This window comes from Pleurodeles waltl, chromosome 5 (assembly GCF_031143425.1).
Source record: "Pleurodeles waltl isolate 20211129_DDA chromosome 5, aPleWal1.hap1.20221129, whole genome shotgun sequence".
Classification (NCBI taxonomy): domain Eukaryota; kingdom Metazoa; phylum Chordata; class Amphibia; order Caudata; family Salamandridae; genus Pleurodeles; species Pleurodeles waltl.
Window position 1 is genome coordinate 79,119,160 of NC_090444.1, and position 18,353 is coordinate 79,137,512.

An 18,353-nucleotide genomic window follows, 5' to 3' on the forward strand; every position below is an offset into this window, starting at 1 on the left:
CTTTTCCAGGCGTCGGGATTTCAGAGTCAGGCAGTCGCGGTCAGGGGGAGCCTCGGGATTCCCTCTGCAGGCGTTGCTGCGGGGGCTCAGGGGGGACAACTTTGGTTACTCACAGTCTCGGAGTCGCCGGAGGGTCCTCCCTGAGGTGTTGTTTCTCCACCAGTCGAGTCGGGGTCGCCGGGTGCAGTGTTGCAAGTCTCACGCTTCTTGCGGGGATTGCAGGGGTCTTTAAATCTGCTCCTCTGGATACAAAGTTGCAGTCTTTGTTGAACAGGGCCGCTGTTCTCTGGAGTTTCTTGGTCTTTTGGAAGCAGGGCAGTCCTCTGAGGATTCAGAGGTCGCTGGAGCAGTTTTCTTCTGAAGGAGGGAGACAGGCCGGTAGGGCTGGGGCCAAAGCAGTTGGTGTCTTCTTCTCTGCAGGGTTTTTCAGCTCAGCAGTCCTCTTCTTCTTTAAGTTGCAGGAATCTAAATTCTTAGGTTCAGGGGATCCCTTAAATACTAAATTTAAGGGCGTGTTTAGGTCTGGGGGTTAGTAGCCAATGGCTACTAGCCCTGAGGGTGGGTACACCCTCTTTGTGCCTCCTCCCAAGGGGAGGGGGGCACATTCCTATCCCTATTGGGGGAATCCTCCATCTGCAAGATGGAGGATTTCTAAAAGTTAGAGTCACTTCAGCTCAAGGCACCTTGGGGGCTGTCCTGACTGTTTTTCTCATTAATTCCTCCGGCCTTGCCGCCAAAAGTGGGGCCGTGGCCGGAGGGGGCGGGCAACTCCACTAGCTGGAGTGCCCTGTGGTGCTGGAACAAAGGGGGTGAGCCTTTGAGGCTCACCGCCAGCTGTTACAGCTCCTGCCTGGGGGAGGTGATAGCATCTCCACCCAGTGCAGGCTTTGTTACTGGCCACAGAGTGACAAAGGCACTCTCCCCATGTGGCCAGCAACATGTCTCGAGTGTGGCAGGCTGCTAAAACCAGTCAGCCTACACGGGTAGTTAGTTAAGGTTTCAGGGGGCACCTCTAAGGTGCCCTCTGGGGTGTATTTCACAATAAAATGTACACTGGCATCAGTGTGCATTTATTGTGCTGAGATGTTTGATACCAAACTTCCCAGTTTTCAGTGCAGCCATTATGGTGCTGTGGAGTTCGTGTTTGACAAACTCCCAGACCATATACTCTTATGGCTACCCTGCACTTACAATGTCTAAGGTTTTGCTTAGACACTGTAGGGGCACAGTGCTCATGCACTGGTGCCCTCACCTATGGTATAGTGCACCCTGCCTTAGGGCTGTAAGGCCTGCTAGAGGGGTGACTTATCTATACTGCATAGGCAGTGTGAGGTTGGCATGGCACCCTGAGGGGAGTGCCATGTCGACTTACTCGTTTTGTCCTCACCAGCACACACAAGCTGGCAAGCAGTATGTCTGTGCTGAGTGAGGGGTCCCCAGGGTGGCATAAGATATGCTGCAGCCCTTAAAGACCTTCCCTGGCATCAGGGCCCTTGGTACCAGGGGTACCAGTTACAAGGGACTTACCTGGATGCCAGTGTGTGCCAATTGTATAAAACAAAAGTACAGGTTAGGGAAAGAACACTGGTGCTGGGGCCTGGTTAGCAGGCCTCAGCACACTTTCAATTCAAAACATAGCATCAGCAAAGGCAAAAAGTCAGGGGGTAACCATGCCAAGGAGGCATTTCCTTACACATCTGACTTTTTATCTTCCTGGATGAGGTCTATTAGATTGCTAACGTCCGACCACATCTGACTATCATAGCGGCCTAAGATGGCCAGGGAATTTGCTGCTCGAACTACAGTGGCAGACATGAGGGAAAATCTTTTGCCAACGTTGTCCAGGCGTCTACCTTCCCTTTCTGGTGGTGTGGAGATGGGAACGGAAGGGTGCTTGGATCGTCTTTGCGCAACCTGTGCAATAACTGAGCCAGGTTTGGGATGACCAGTTAGGCATGCAGGGGAATCCTCAGGGGCCTTATACTTTTTGTCTACCTGGTGTGGCACTGTAATTGGGTTCCTCATCATTTTTATCCCCTCCTCCCAGATGTAGTCGATTATGGGATGGCTCTCACTGATTTCCTTGCCTGATCCTTAAAATCATAAAGGAAACAAGCAGCTTGTCTGATGGAAGTTGGAAGGTGAAATCTGGTGGCTGCACTGCCCATCAAGTTTGGAAACTCCCCGTGCCATCTGGTGGAGAATCTGATGGATATGGAGGTGGGTGTGATGGTATGGGAATGAGATATTCATCCCACGCATTTTGTAGAGGAAGACTCTACTGAATTTCTCCTTGGCTCTTTCATCTTCAGATAAAGAAGGGTCCTCTGTAGGTGGCGCTATCATTGTTGTACGTGGTGTAATTCTTGGAGTTGCCGGAGTAGGAATACACTGAGGCATAGGAGATGCCAAAGGGTTGAGGTGGTGACACCTGATGTCGTCTAAGCGAATCTCCTTTAATCTTGCAACACAGCCCGCAAGTCTTGTACCAGGGATATAGGTAATTGTGGTTGCTCCTGTCTTTGCTGATAACGATATTGTTGATCATGACCTCTCTTTTGCAGAGGAGCAAATATTGATAGTAGTATTGCTCATTGTCCTAATAAATCATCATCTTGATATTTAACCAAGAGTTCAGATGGACTGTGTAAAGTTCCAAATGGCCCTTCTTCATCATACTCTTGTATATCTAATAGATGTGAAAGAAGAAAAGGAGAGACCTTACTTGGAAATGTAATCGCTGGTGTAATTGTCTTTTGGTCACTTTTATTATCATCATCAATGGTCCCATAGACAAGGTCTTTGATGCTGTTGTTGTTGACGCGATATCCAGCAGATTGGTAGTCGTTGTAGATATTGATTGTTTTACCGTCAACGGTGCCTTTGTCGTCGATGGTGGTGTAGTCGAAGTTGGTGCTGTCATCGATGGTAGCATCAACTGTGTTGAAATCCTCGTTGATGATATTAGTAGGTCAGTGGCAGTCGTCGTTCCTGCCGACAATGGTCTCGTGGATGAGACGGTCACAACCATTGTCGTTGATGCGAGTGCCGTTGACAGTGATGACGTTGACAATGGTTTTTTCACCAGTTTTGGGCGTAGAATGTTCTCCATATTTTTGAGATGGAGTAGTGGGCTGGAGAAGAGGCCTTTTCTGTGGAGATATGATGTTTTTTTCCCCTCTCTGAGAGGGTCCTTATGATGGGATTTGAGGGCCATCTTACTTTCATCAGATGTTCTCTCAGAGGATCTCGCCCTTTTTCTTGACTTTTCTTAATTGTCGCTGTCTTCTTCAAATGTAGTCGTCTTTTGGCTTTCAGATTTCTTTAACAACAGAAGTAGCTTGCCTTCTCTGCCCTTTAAGGTCTTTGTAGAAAGGTTTCAACATATTTTTCAATCCTTCACCTGATGACAGGAATAGTGGCAGTAAAAACATTTGTTATGTGGTCCTTCCACATGCAGACGTTTTCTGCACAGGACTTGCAAGACCTGAATAGTTCTTTTTGAGAGGTCTCAGAAATTTTTGACTGAACTAAGAAGTGAAAAAGTTGAGCTCAGGGAGCCTCCCTTCACAGGACGTGCATTAGAAAATCAGAGGGAAACAGCCTCTCTTAGGAGTGTTCTAGAGGGTGCTATGGCCTGACTGGTCATAGTCCAAGTCTGGTCCTTTTTTGAAAAAAGGATATAGATAGGTTATTAAAGAGACTGCTCATTGCCATTGAGGCCTACGGTAATAATGCATACTGCTAGGTTATGGTACCGTGGGACTCCCACTTCGAAGACAGGGAATGATACACGCATGGGAATCTATGAAAGATCCAGTACTGGATAAACTCAGGTGCTGGACAGGTCCGTCCAGTAGCTTATTAGTCTCAAAACATGTTCTCTGGCAGAATTTATTTATATCACCAGTGAAAATGTTTTTGGCAATAAAGAGTTCCTTTAAGGAGTGGAGGCATAATTTTTTGGGAGCCAAACACATTGTTGAGGGATATAATGGCCACAGATGCCAACCAGGCAAATTAAATGGATTGTTTTCTTTTCCAATATGTTTGTCATTAAATATAGATTAGACCACAACAATAAAAAAGTGCAGATGCCTTGTCTCGACAGCATCAATCTTAATGAGAAAAAAAAAAACTTACTAATGATCCACTATTAATTTTGTTATTCAAAACTCACTCATTCTAGAACTTTCATGTGGAATCAATATTTTCAAAAGTACTTACAGAAATATGGACTCTAGAAAAGGAAGCTTTGGATCAAAGAACAACAAGCTACAAATGACAAGGATGGATTACTGTATCAAGGGAAGACTACATACTTCCCTTCAGTTCAGCTAAAACAAGAGTGTACAAGTTGGCTTCATGGTACGAAAGCTGCTGGGCATCCCGGAAGAGTTGAAATGTTAGCAGTGAGGAGATATTTTTTGCAGCCAACCATATCTGTTGAAGTTCTTCTATTAAACCTGGTCTCTTTAAACCTTTACATATTGTATACCAACCTTGCCATACAGTGTCCACAGATTTTACAAGAGATACCTAAACAATTGTTGGAAGGACTGAACTTGTAATGTGTTTTAGCTTATTATAAAGGGCAGGCACTCCTGTGCGACTGCAGGATCTGAATGTTAAAAAACACATCCTGCATTTCAAGGGACACATATGTGACTGACAGCATCTTGAATTCCTGTATGGAGAGAAATGTATTCAAGATCTGAAGGTCAAAATTAGGACAAACCCTGCTGACCTAAGGCACAAGAAAATAGCAAGAGCAAGATCCTGAGTAAAATTCCCATCCAATCTCTTGTTCTGAGGCTAGCTCCAAGATACCCTTAGTAATAAGAGAGAAGACGTCCTGTCACACAATACAAGCATGCTTGGCTGTCTGGGATAAGAGGATGGCAGAGGTGAGTGGAGGAAACTCCCGGAAAGGGACCCACTGGTCTGTGGTAATTGCTTGCCAAACCTTATATGGAGTGAGAGACCCTAATACGCTGCCCGTTTTCCCCTGGAAGTGAAATTAAGGCAGTTTAACAGGTGTAGGGCTGGTATTGACACAGGAAGCCCCTGGATCCACTGCACACCTGTAATGCTGGAGAAATTGGTTTGGCAGATGGTAGACTGGAAGAGCAGATGCTGGTGAAAAAGCATACCCCTGGAGTATCTGCAAGCCTTATGGTACTGCCCGTCATTAATGTGTTGAAGGGCCAAAACAGCTTTCTCACCTTAGAGACAAGAGGTATCAAAGTTCATGGCTATCAAATTTGCCTGGACCTCTCCCTACAACCCTTTACAACAAACCAAAACAGGATGCTGGATGGCCACTGAGGATCCCATCGTTCGGTGCCACTGAATGCCACTGTGCGCTAAGGCCTGCCTCCAAGATCTACTTTGCTGTGTCCTGCCCATCACAAATCACCTTCCCAAAGTGATTCCAAAACCTGTCTGGGAGGTTAGGCACAACCACCTGTGACATCTCCCAGAGTGTGTCGGAGTGCAAGTCCTGCAGTTACAACTTAAAGACATCTGGAGACCCTTGAGAATACATCTGGACAATATCTCGTCACAGGGGTATCCTATATACTCATGACACAACCTCTACAATAAGATAACTTTAAAATCTGAAATTTATACAAAAACAGATCTGGTAATGGAAGCCTTGCATCTCATCCACAATTGGAACAGTAATTGACTCTTGCTATGCATTTGTTACTGACTGCTCTGTACCATGCTTGCACTAAACCATATTCATTGTAGTGTATTCTTTAGGTCACAATAAAATGAAAAAAGTGTGTGGAAGTACATAGCTAAAAAGGCTGGTCACCTAAGTGGACCCGAGGGCCACATTTCCTGGAGAAAGGCCTTTTTTCTATGGCCTCTATCTTTTTTTACTCCCAATTTGGAGCTGCACTGGGAAAGGACCACAGGTTCTGTTTAATGCAGAAAAATGCTTCTGATGAAGGTGGGCAACTCGATGGCCTACTGCAGAGGCAGTAGATGGTTTGCCCTACACTGCCATAAAAGGCTCCATCAGTGCCCTATTAAAATGAAGCTAGGGATCTGAAGATGAGGCGGCTCGCAGGAGAATCCTCTGAAGATGGCTTGTTTGTTCTCCTCCATGTGAGAGCTATCTTAAGGATCTACATAGCCACCCTCAGGACTGCGGTGAAGGAAGACACCACTGCTAATGGTAAACCCAAACAGTACTTGAACTCCACCACTAGTGAGGTATCCGGCTCACTGGTGCTTAAAAGTGGCCTCGTTGCATCATCAGTAGAAGTAGGCAGGAGTAAGTTGGCCACCTCACTGCTATTATCAAGCTCAATGATGTCCGGCATTTGAATACGATTAGAGATTGTGTAGAAAATGATATACATCTTTAGGGAGTGGCCTGTACTGTGACTCTTCACTATATTGGCCTTACTAAGCAAGCCTCTACGCCTGCCTCCTTGAGCATATGAGGAAAGTATTGGGTTTTGAGATTGGCTCCAGCTCTGCCTCCAAAGACAGTGGAGGCACTGGAGGCAGAGCTGGAGCAGACGCTGGTGAAAAAGCTACAGACAGAGCCTTCTGCACAGGTGTGGTGCTAACTGGAGTAAGGACGGTGCCCCGAGAGAGTTACCTAGTGCAGGGTAAGAACCCACCAGTGGTTGTCAAGTTCCATGGGTCCCAAAGGTGCTCCAGGGTGAAGCAGGGTAATGCTAAACAGCAGCAATATGGCTTGTGTGAAAGCCCTAATAAGTGGCAGAATCTCCAAGGAAGGTATCAGGACCAATGCCGGTGCTGAAGTCAGACTTGGGAAAAACCTGGATCCAGCACCGAGATGATGTCCACCAACTCTGGTTCTTAAGAGTAGTTGAACTCTCAAGACTGGAAACGGTACAGTGACCAACCCCTGGAGCAGGAGCAGTATCTGGACACCGAGGAATCCCTCCTGCATTTTTTCTAATGTTTGCTATTCTTGTCTTTGGATGACACCCGTGAAGGGGAGGACTGAGACTTCGAGAGGGTATAGAAGCCAGACCAACACCAGGCCCAGGAGTCATCGTGCACCTATGCCATAAAGAGCTTTGCCTCTCACTCTTTAATGGCTTTCTAGTGCTTGTCACATGACTTAGAGTCACGCTTGGGCACTAAACACCATAAACCAAGTGAGGGTCCAAAATACACTCCTAGCCCTGTTTAATATGACAGGGATAGAAACCTGACATTGTAGGAGGAGACCTATGCCTAACAATAAAAAGACCCTTTTTTGCACAATTCTTCACAAAGAGCACTCTGGATTTGTATTGTATGGGGGGGGTGGGTAAGAGGCATGACCAACAAAACACAATGACAGATGTGCTTCAGAAAGGCTTTGTCCTTAAAGCCCCTTTCATCTACAAATATCATGTCCACAACCTGCAACCCATGCCCAAAACACCCCTGCTTATGTTGCAGTATGGAGCCCTGGCAACAGGGGCAGAGTACTGTTGGCGTGGGCCGGTGAAGCTGCTGATATGGCTGGAGCAGGGTCTAAAAATTCTCCTACAGGCCCAGCCTGACACTGGGCAAAAGTGGAGCCGGTGGGGGAAGGGCCCACACTGCAGCTCGAAGTGAAGACACAACTCTGTCCCAGTGATAATGGTAGAGGTCGTGATGCAGCCTAGAATCGAACGGCAGTCAGTGTGATGCATTCCTGAAGGCTGAGACTTCCTCTTTCCATTTATTGCCTGAAGAAGTCTCCAGAGGAGGAGAGGCCTGCAGAACCTAAGAAGGAAATCACAGCTGGTCTGGACACAGAAGAGGAGATGCTGGGGAGTCTGGTGAGAGAGACCCTCAGGACTGCCCAGAAGAGAGGAAACAGTTATACATCAGACGCAGTATAGCAAAACTTGCTACAGAGCCCTTTTCCACCCTATTCGACTGTCCAGGGCCCCGAGGCAATGTTGTGTAGAGGCCTGTAAATGGATGCCATGATGAAGCCCCCCCCCCAACCACTTTGGAAGAACTAGGAAGGGAGAAGGCCCTCGCGATCAGGCGTTTGTGCCAGCAGTAACTGCCTAATCTATCAAACACCGCCGATGGCACACAAAGGCTCCCCAAGATGGAGGTGGCCAGCTGAAGCTCCATGCAGGTTGCAGCAACTGCACTCTTGGCAGCCTGCTAAATGAAATCTTGTTGCCCCTCTGCCTGCGGACAACACTTCAGAGTGGAGTTGGTGCCCCCAAATCACTGCAAAGGTGGAGTGGTACAGACGTTAGCACTAGAAACAGGGGAGAGACCTTACTGATGGATACACAGATACCCATTTTACTGAGAAGTCTCCACTTTATGGAATCAGCATTATGATAGGGGTGCCTCCATGAGAAGGATACTGCGAGTTTGGCAACATGGTCAAGGACAAAGGGGCAATACAACTACACAACTGAAAAGTGACAAATATACTAATACACTTGCTGGGAGAAAAACAGAAACCCCAGGAAATGTACAGCCAAGTGGGGCAAACACTAAGGAGATCACTACGGTCTGTATCTTGCAGGAAATGAAAGATATGCAATCCTCCTTCGAAAATTGGATTGATGAGGTCTAGCTGGGGTCTCTGATTCACCACAGCATCTGAAACACAGTGGATCATGTCACTGAAGCGGAGCAATATTTCCAAAATTGAAGACTGTTTAAACCATGACACAATGATGGCCACCATCTGAAAGGCAACCACAATCCTTGTTGAGAGCAGAGGATGCAGAGGGCAGGATCTTTAGAAATAACATTAGATTTGTGGAGGTTCTGGAAGGGGCAGAGGGTTATAGCTCTGTCGAGGTCTTTACAAACTGGTTTATGTCCTTAGTCTCCAATGCGTAATTGTGATTCAATGAGCCCATATGGCCCTGGCATCTTAATGTCCCCCGGGTCCCACTTGGGTAGTCATTCAGCGTGTTCTCAACCACCAGGCCAGAGATGCAATTCTCAGACAGGTGAGGAAAGCTAGAGAGGTCATGATCGACACCTGCAGGATTTAACTACATCTGGATCATACTTCTTCTGGTGTAAGAACAGAAGTTTTCCTTTAATGTTTTTAAACTAAAGTTGAAGGCCCTCAGACTAGAGTACACATTATACAGACTATAACAATGGTCTGCACCCTACCCAAAAGGGTTTGCTGGTTATCTGACAAATGTGGAGGGCATTATATTTGCAACAGTGAACAACACAAATCTTGTAACATGCGTTGGGGTACACAGATGTGTGCATGTTCAGTTGTTTTGTTCTTATATATCACTAAAATTAATAAGATTAATAAAGAAAAAATGACTCTACAGTGAATGCTGAACCACTACTGCTTACGCCCTACTTCTAAAAACCTCAGTAAGTGCAAGATTAGGTGGGTCCCTAACTAGTCACACCCTCAACTCTGTCCTGTTACTGGGGCCGCAATAGCAAATGACAGATCAACTAAGTAAAATTAACACTAAAAGATACTAGCTTTTCCACTCTACAACTCCCATCTTTGACTTAGATGTGATTCTTAAGTGTTTCGGAGGTGGGTTATGAGTTAAGATGATTTTTTTTTTAATTTGGCTAGAAACAAAGCTGCAGGTTCTCAACATCACTAAACTGTCCACCCAAAGCCCAAACCATTGACTTGCACCCAAGTCCCCGAACCACTAGAGCAGACAGATCATAGCAAAACTGGGCAGTATGCATTTTTCTGTCTCCCGCCTCTGCCTTATCGACTGAGAACTGTTCACAAACATTATAATAAAGTTGAGGAGTCGTGAAGAATTAAAACAAAAAATACCGGAGCACACCCCACAGGATCAAACTGGTCATAGTGTGCAATGTTATTTAAAAAGCTACTGCTAAAATATCATAAAGGTGTTTGAAGATGATGTGTTAACAACTTATGTTTTTCACTATGCCTTTACCTAAGTGTCTTACTTCTCTTGTGGAGTCAGGTTCCCTAAGGAAGCAGCTTGGCTATCCAAATTGAGTGCAATCATTTTGGTAGCACTCGGACACCAGTACACATTTAAAGTACTTCTCAGTAACTACAGACTGCTATTAGACCCCAAGGAAATGAGACATAAGTATTTGCGTGATCTGACTGGTGGTAGAGGCTTGATATTTCAAGTGGGGTTGTCTATTAGGCGTACAGTAGCATATTCCTGGGGATCAGTGCATTTGATAGGTTTGAACAACTGGATGGTGAAGATGTTGAACTTCACTGTTCGTGAAAATGTGTCTGAAACTATGCAGACAGCAATGCACTTGGTATTCAAACAGAGCTATCATTTTTGAATTACATTACAGGAATCAAAATGAATACATAGGCTCTTTGAGTCTTAAAGCAATCCGACATTTCTGTTTCTCACGCTTGATTGAATTTAGTATACTTCACACCAAAACGGGCATTAAACAAACTTGTACTGCAAAATTTCCAGTGAGTAACAGTGTTAAAAATGCATGCACCAGTGCTACTATGAACATATTAAATAAAAAAATTAAAAAACTACAAGGAGATTCTTGAGTAAATGCCTCACTCCCAGGAACAGTTATGAGCTGGCTTACTAAATAAGAGCAAATGTACACCCTAGTTATTCTGAGATAAGCTGTTACAACTACCAAACATTTTCTGCAAATCCATCGAGCTGAACACAGATCTAAGTGGAAAACATTTGCCCTATGGTAGATGACACCCATTTTGCGACAGCTGCGCTGAAAGAGACATGAAAAATAACAATAGCCTTTAAATTTCCATTCATTAAGATTAGTAACCAGTGAGGGAGAAATACCGCTATCTTTCCTCTCTCTAAGAATGGAGGTGAGCTGCTCATCTAGCAACAGAAGCAATTATTCACCATTTATGTTAAACTGTAGAACAATGGAGGCATAGGACAGGAGATCCTTTCAGGGATTTCAAAGTAAATTGGTTTGACGAGGTTCCCCATCCACTGCTGAAAACCATAGCTTTCCAACTACTTGATTTTCTAAATTGTGCTTTTTTTTAATTTATTTTTTACACAGAAGTATGCAACAATGCAGTGTCTTAGGTTCCTGTTTTTGATTATACACTAGTTTCAATGTAATGTACATGTGTGAGATGCAAGTACTTACCTGATTATCAACATTCCAATAAATTCAAGATTCAGTATTAAAGAAATTGTACCTTGCTCATTTGCAGATATCCATTTCCATTCATGAACACTCACCTGTTCCATCTCCTCTGTGAAATTGTTCCCGTACATGAAGCACCCGCGCTTGGAGGCGTGGCCATGCAAGTCTATATAGTAAGCAATGCCACTTTCCTCAGGAGGGATTGATTCTGTGGGAATGGCAGACAGTGTTCTCTCCAATTCGTTCTCACAGTTTAAGCTACTGCTAAGAGTTGGTTCAGAATCAAGAATCCATAACGGCTGACCCTTGATAAACTCATTTGAGGCTGGATGTCCACCACTGTCATCAGCCTGCATGGGCACTTCCGACGGTTGAAAGACCTGTGGCGAAGTGATGTAATCGCCTTCCCCTCCTAGGTGGTTGATTAAGTTGTTTGTTTTCTCCAGGTCTGATAATGGAGGCTCAGCGGGGAAGGAACAGTTCTCAGAGGAATGGTTCAAAGTTCTTGAGACTGCCATTATGTTAGAAGCTAGTGGAGAGACACATGCTTTTAACTCTTGGGAAGTATGTCGAACACGGCTGTGAACATGATGATAAAGGAGAACTGCTTTGGCGCCATAAATTGAAGGATGAAGCTCAAAATCAGGATTCAAATACTGCCGGTTCAGGTTAACACCTCTGGAGTCTGTTCTATAACATAAAGGAAAACAATGCCAGGGGTTAATTAGCAACAAATTACTCTTTATGTATGTGAAACACACTTGACACTAAGTAATTATTCAATTCAAAGAAAATAAAATAATTTTTTAAACAATCACAATAATATCCCTATTTTAGTAGCTGGTAGTAAATATCTAAGTTCTGTATACTTACTAAATGCTTAGACTTGGCAGACAAAATGAACAATTTCTAGAAAAAAAAGTCAGACTAAGAAATGCAAGCTACACTTTTTTTTATTTCCAACCATGAGCATATATGCCCCTCAATTCTTAGAGTCCCCAATTTCAAAATATTTTCTTTTTTTATTTATTTATCTTTATGCGTTTTACAACTGTTAAAATAACAACACATTGATACAAGGTACAGGGAGTGCAGAATTATTAGGCAAATGAGTATTTTGACAACATCATCCTCTTTATGCATGTTGTCTTACTCCAAGCTGTATAGGCTCGAAATCCTACTACCAATTAAGCATATTAGGTGATGTGCATCTCTGTAATGAGAAGGGGTGTGGTCTAATGACATCAACACCCTATATCAGGTGTGCATAATTATTAGGCAACTTCCTTTCCTTTGGCAAAATGGGTCAAAAGAAGGACTTGACAGGCTCAAAAAAGTCAAAAAATAGTGAGATATCTTGCAGAGGGATGCAGCACTCTTAAAATTGCAAAGCTTCTGAAGCGTGATCATCGAACAATCAAGCGTTTCATTAAAAATAGTCAACAGGGTCGCAAGAAGCGTGTGGAAAAACCAAGGCGCAAAATAACTGCCCATGAACTGAGAAAAGTCAAGCGTGCAGCTGCCACGATGCCACTTGCCACCAGTTTGGCCATATTTCAGAGCTGCAACATCACTGGAGTGCCCAAAAGCACAAGGTGTGCAATACTCAGAGAAATGGCCAAGGTAAGAAAGGCTGAAAGACGACCACCACTGAACAAGACACACAAGCTGAAACGTCAAGACTGGGCCAAGAAATATCTCAAGACTGATTTTTCTAAGGTTTTATGGACTGATGAAATGAGAGTGAGTCTTGATGGGCCAGATGGATGGGCCCGTGGCTGGATTGGTAAAGGGCAGAGAGCTCCAGTCCGACTCAGACGCCAGCAAGGTGGAGGTGGAGTACTGGTTTGGGCTGGTATCATCAAAGATGAGCTTGTGAGGCCTTTTCGGGTTGAGGATGGAGTCCAGCTCAACTCCCAGTCCTACTGCCAGTTCCTGGAAGGCACCTTCTTCAAGCAGTGGTACATGAAGAAGTCTGCATCCTTCAAGAAAAACATGATTTTCATGCAGGACAATGCTCCATCACACGCGTCCAAGTACTCCACAGCTTGGCTGGCAAGAAAGGGTATAAAAGAAGGAAATCTAATGACATGGCCTCCTTGTTCACCTGATCTGAACCCCATTGAGAACCTGTGGTCCATCATCAAATGTGAGATTTACAAGGAGGGAAAACAGTACACCTCTCTGAACAGTGTCTGGGAGGCTGTGGTTGCTGCTGCACGCAATGTTGATGGTGAACAGATCAAAACACTGACAGAATCCATGGATGGCAGGCTTTTGAGTGTCCTTGCAAAGAAAGGTGGCTATATTGGTCACTGATTTGTTTTTTTGTTTTGTTTTTGAATGTCAGAAATGTATATTTGTGAATGTTGAGATGTTATATTGGTTTCACTGGTAATAATAAATAATTGAAATGGGTATATATTTTTTTTTGTTAAGTTGCCTAATAATTATGCACAGTGATAGTCACCTGCACACACAGATATCCCCCTAACATAGCTAAAACTAAAAACAAACTAAAAACTACTTCCAAAAATATTCAGCTTTGATATTAATGAGTTTTTTGGGTTCATTGAGAACATGGTTGTTGTTCAATAATAAAATTAATCCTCAAAAATACAACTTGCCTAATAATTCTGCACTCCCTGTATGAGTCGTTCATGGGCAGAATCAGTGCATAACACGTTGGGTTCTCATAACGCACAACCGCTAGGACATATTTTTAGCGTAAGAGGCAGCAATGTCAGAGAGTAAGAGCACAGGAAGAGGGTGAAGGAAGTCAGAAGAGGAAAGAGAGGGGCTAGCGGGAGTAGGAAAAAAGGGCAAGGTGAAATGGGAGGGGGAAGAGGAAAATCACTCAGATATCATTAGGTCATTGGAATAAAGGCAGACAATACATGACACATTTAATCAGCTCCAATAGTGGCATCAGCACCAGCGGGGGGAGTTCTGAGTAGGTACCAGGGCCGGTCCCGGCAGATTTGCGGCATGCGCCTCCAGAGGGGACCAGATATCCAGAGGGCGTGACTCGTCAGGCAACAGGTCCTAGTAGATTTGCAATTGTCCTTGACAATATGCAGCATCTTGCAGCCAGTCGGATTTTCGAGGTACACCCTGACTACCCCAGCCCATTGTAAGTCTGCGCTTAGCTAACAATAGCATCATACCCACTAGTTTTCTCACACTATTTTGGACATCTTTCACATAGCCAAGGAGAGCAGTGAGTGGGGTACAGGGAAGCACGGTGCCCGCCATTGCATCCACCACATCGAACAACTCCTGCCAGAAACTCTGAACTGCGAGGCAGTACAGGGCGGAGTGAATGAAGTCTGCCTCGGAAAAGAAGCATGACTGACAGCATGTGTCAGTCCGGAGGCCCATGCCATGAAGGTGTGCAGGAGTAATACACACAGTGTAGAAACTTGAAATAATAAATGGTAATAATTTGGGGAAAGTGTGCGCATCAGTATCTCCAGCGCTCTTCTGTAATGGGTATACATAGGTCGTTTTCACGCCTCCCGCACACAGGGAGACAGCACTGGGGCCATTGCCTGCATTGTACGGTACAATCTAGTAATTAGATGGCGCAGGACGGAGTGGTAAGCAATAGTTCTAGAGCCTGTAGCATGGACCGAGCAGCTGGAAAGGCGCTATGATGAGAGCGAATCACATCGTGCAATTGGAAATAGGATAGCCTGTGTAAGAAGGTGTTGGAGGGCTCCTGCAACGCCTGCTGTGGTTCGATAAACTGGCCCTTGGGGTAAAGGGCCCCCATGACTATCAATTGCAGAGTGAGCAAGAGCATGCCCACCTTGTTGGTGAGGGGCAATACTGGGTGATCTAGTATAGCCATAGAGGAAGCAAAGAGTTGGTTCCCATGTGATCTACGGCGGAGTTCATTCCATACCGACAGTGCAGACCACAGTGTCCAGCCGGGCATGTGGGTGCAGTGGGGGGCAAGTAGAGCACCCTCGACAACTGTGAGGCTGTACTTGAACGTGCTTTGGGGCGGTAGGGGATTGATGCTGTATTTGGTGAACCCAAGAGTGGGCAAACTGAGCTTGGTCGCTATTATAGTATAGGTTCATATCGGCACCGCAAGACCTCCCTGTTAGAAGGGGAGGGTAAGCAATTTCCACAATATCCGAGGCTGTTTTCCCACCCAAATCAGAGAGAACTGCCAGGCCGAAAGCTACTGAATAGGGGCAGCGGAATACTGACGAACAAATAAAGGAATCTGGGGAGGACCACCATCTTAGCTATTGCGATCTGCCCTGTGAATAAGAGTGGCAAAAACCACCAGCTTTCTATTTTATCCTCCAGCCAAGATATCAACCGTCCGTCGTTAGATGTTTACAGTTAGTCTAGATCCTTGCTAAGCCAGACACCCAGGTTACGCACAGGTATTGACGCCCAACAGAGCGGAAATTCAGAATCGTGTTGTGTGGTAACCCCTGTCAGGAGGAATATTACAGATTTTGTCCAATTGGTCCCATATTGACATGTCTGTTGCAAGTAGAGATGTTGACTCATGGGCAACTTGGGTGGAACACTACCCGTGCACACTTTCGGACCACTCCCCGGTGATCCTGGAGTTGTGCATTCTGGGGGGAAGGGTACAACGAGCATTTACCTGGTGACTTCCTGGGGGTCTCCGGGATCCAGTCTTTAGAGATGAGGTCCGTGAGGCCATTGTTGACTACTTTGATTGTAATAAAGGATTTGTTCAATCCCCTGTGGTGCTCTTGAAGGTGTTTTAGGTAGTTATCGGGGCAGGAGAGGGGGTGCATCGCTAAACAACATGGAATCCTGCACACACCAGGCTGTGAACTTGATGCATTGGAGGAGCAGCTGGGGGATCTTGAGAGGCGCTACTATACTTTGGTGAATGCCACAATACTTGCTGAGGTCTGAATAAAGTTAACTCAATATGAGGAAGTGGCGCAAAGCGAGCTGTGCAACTTGGGGTATGCGGCGCAGGCCAAGCAATATGGGGAGGGAGACAGAGCCGGAAAGACACTTGTGAATCTTTTGCGCAAGCCTTGGGCTAGTGACTACATTGACGAGTTGGAGGACTGTCAGGTAAGCTTGCAGGTGGGCAATGTGGCAGTCCAGCGGACAATGACAGTATTCTATACCTCGCTCTAGTCTCCCCTCACACCCTGCGCGCTGACGCCTATGCTAATTACTTTGATGCACTTGAACTCCTGTGGCTGGAAGACAGTCACAGATGCTTCTTAGACCCCCGTTCACTGTTGAGGATATTGTTCAGGTTATCTGGGGCCTCCCTGGGGATACAGCGCTGGACCTATATGGCCTGACGGTGTTGTTTTTTTAAGGAGTATGCAGACCTGTTGGTGCCTCACCTCCTTGAGATGTACGTTGAGTCTATAGAGGGTGCTCTCCTTGCACGAGGCACCGATTGTTACGGTTCTTAAGCATGGTAAAGACCCGGTCAAGTGTGACTCTTATCGAGAATAAAATATTAGCAAAATTGATAGCATCACGATTGCTCCCTCTCCTGTGGCTTATTGCTCGCCCGGACCAATCTGGGTTCATACCGGGCAGGTCTACTACGCATAACTTGTGGACATACTTCGTAGTGGCACAATCAGTTGACCCAGAGTGCAAAGCAGCAAGTATTCCTCGAGGTTTAATTCTCAGTTTCTACGGATATATCAAAGAGTATGGTTCACCCGTTTGAAGCAATGTTCTTTTTACTGGCATGAAGTCCCTTTGCGCAGCCAGGACCATACGGGTGTAGTTCGGGTATATGGTGATTATGTTATTTTGATATGAGAGAGGTCGCGGGCCAAAAACAAGAACAGTGTTGCGATCCCTATATTTCAATAATTTGGCTATGAAAGCCAGGGCTGGGGGCCCGACGAGTGATGTTTCCACTCTACTACTAGCAGCGCAGAGCCTCACCGAACAATGACCTAATTATGTCCTCCACCTAATCCTCCATGCATCCCGAGGAGGTAGACTCAGGGACCCCATAATGTGTATATTGTTCCTCCGTGACTCCTCATTTTTGTTGCGGATGGCATCAAGCACTTTTTCCATCTCCAGCAGCCTTTTACTGGACGCGTGTTGCTCTCATCTAAATCCGAGGTACAGTGTTTCAACTGGTCGAGCCTGGAGTTATATCATCCACCTTTTCCTTGAGGTGTCTCATGCGGTTTGTAAGCTGGTCAATTTTGGAACTGATGGTTGTGAGGCTTCGCTTAAGACCAATGAACATGGCTTTAATGGAGGATGACTGTACAGGTTCATCAGCTAACAGGTGACCCGGAACGCTGTCCTCACTAGGCCTGCCTAGGGTTCCGGACTTCCTACGGGTGTCAAAGGAAAGTTTAGATTGTTTGTGGTCAGCTTTCCCCATGGCGGCTGAAAAACCAGAACAGCACAAGTGCAAAATACAGTCTCTGAGGCCAGGTATGAGGAACTGAAAGGGTCAGTCTCGCCCTCCCCAGGAAACATCATTCAATAGAGAGGCACTAGCAGGACAACCACAGCCATTGGCGCTGTCCTCCAACGTCTCCACAGTAGTCTAACACACTGTTGCGCTCAGCAGCAAGCACCAGGCATGGGGGTGGGGGACCCAGCCACTAACCGTCTCCCACCTCCCCTGGGTCCCACCAACCCCGGTAGGACACTCTGGGGGTGGGAGGCACGAGCAGGCTCGCAGTCACACCCAGCACCTCAGAGTCAGATCACCGTCAAAAGGGGTCGTGGTGGGTTACTATTCCCCCACAACTTCTCTCACACCCCCTCCCAGCCAGCAGGCAATCCGTACCCGAGGGGTCCTTCAGGTAGATCTGCGTGCTTGTGTTTTGGTCACTCTTGGCCCAGGCCCAACCCAATTACAGGATGCAGGCAGGAAGAGGAGTCCCTGGAATGGGGTCTAGTGATGTGCCCCAGCCACGCGGCTGGCGGTTTGCCGTCCACGGCCCGCCTACAGCAGAAGCTTCCCTGGCGCCCCAAGAGGCAGCCGGCAGGTCACCATGAACACACTGGGCCCATACACCACCCAACAGGGTCCAACACAGTGTCGCTGGCCTCCGTGCAAGCAGTTCACAGGGTGCGCAGGACCAACACGGCTTCAGACCCCCGTTCATGAGGCAGTCGCGGACGGCCGTACTGCTCCCACTGTGCCGCAATCCTCTTTCAGATGCCAAGGGCTAACACCTGCCTCACCACCCGGTCCACAACCAGCCCAGTTCTTAGCCGTGCCCTCACAAAGTCCTAGGTCC

The 18,353-nt window shown here is 46.1% G+C and overlaps 1 protein-coding gene across 10 annotated transcripts in view; it reads right to left on the reverse strand.

Moving 5' to 3' along the window:
- The window catches only part of AGBL5 (AGBL carboxypeptidase 5), a 358,598-nt gene that overhangs the window by 185,430 nt on the left and 154,815 nt on the right, over positions 1–18,353 (reverse strand). For all 10 annotated transcript variants that reach the window (XR_011203584.1, XR_011203583.1, XM_069233618.1 and 7 more), the window contains one exon: positions 11,193–11,787. Coding sequence is in view for 8 of the 10 variants with exons in the window: in XM_069233618.1 (XP_069089719.1) it covers positions 11,193–11,787 (595 nt within the window). In the remaining 2 variants the exon portion in view is untranslated. The remainder of the gene's footprint in view (positions 1–11,192; positions 11,788–18,353) is intronic.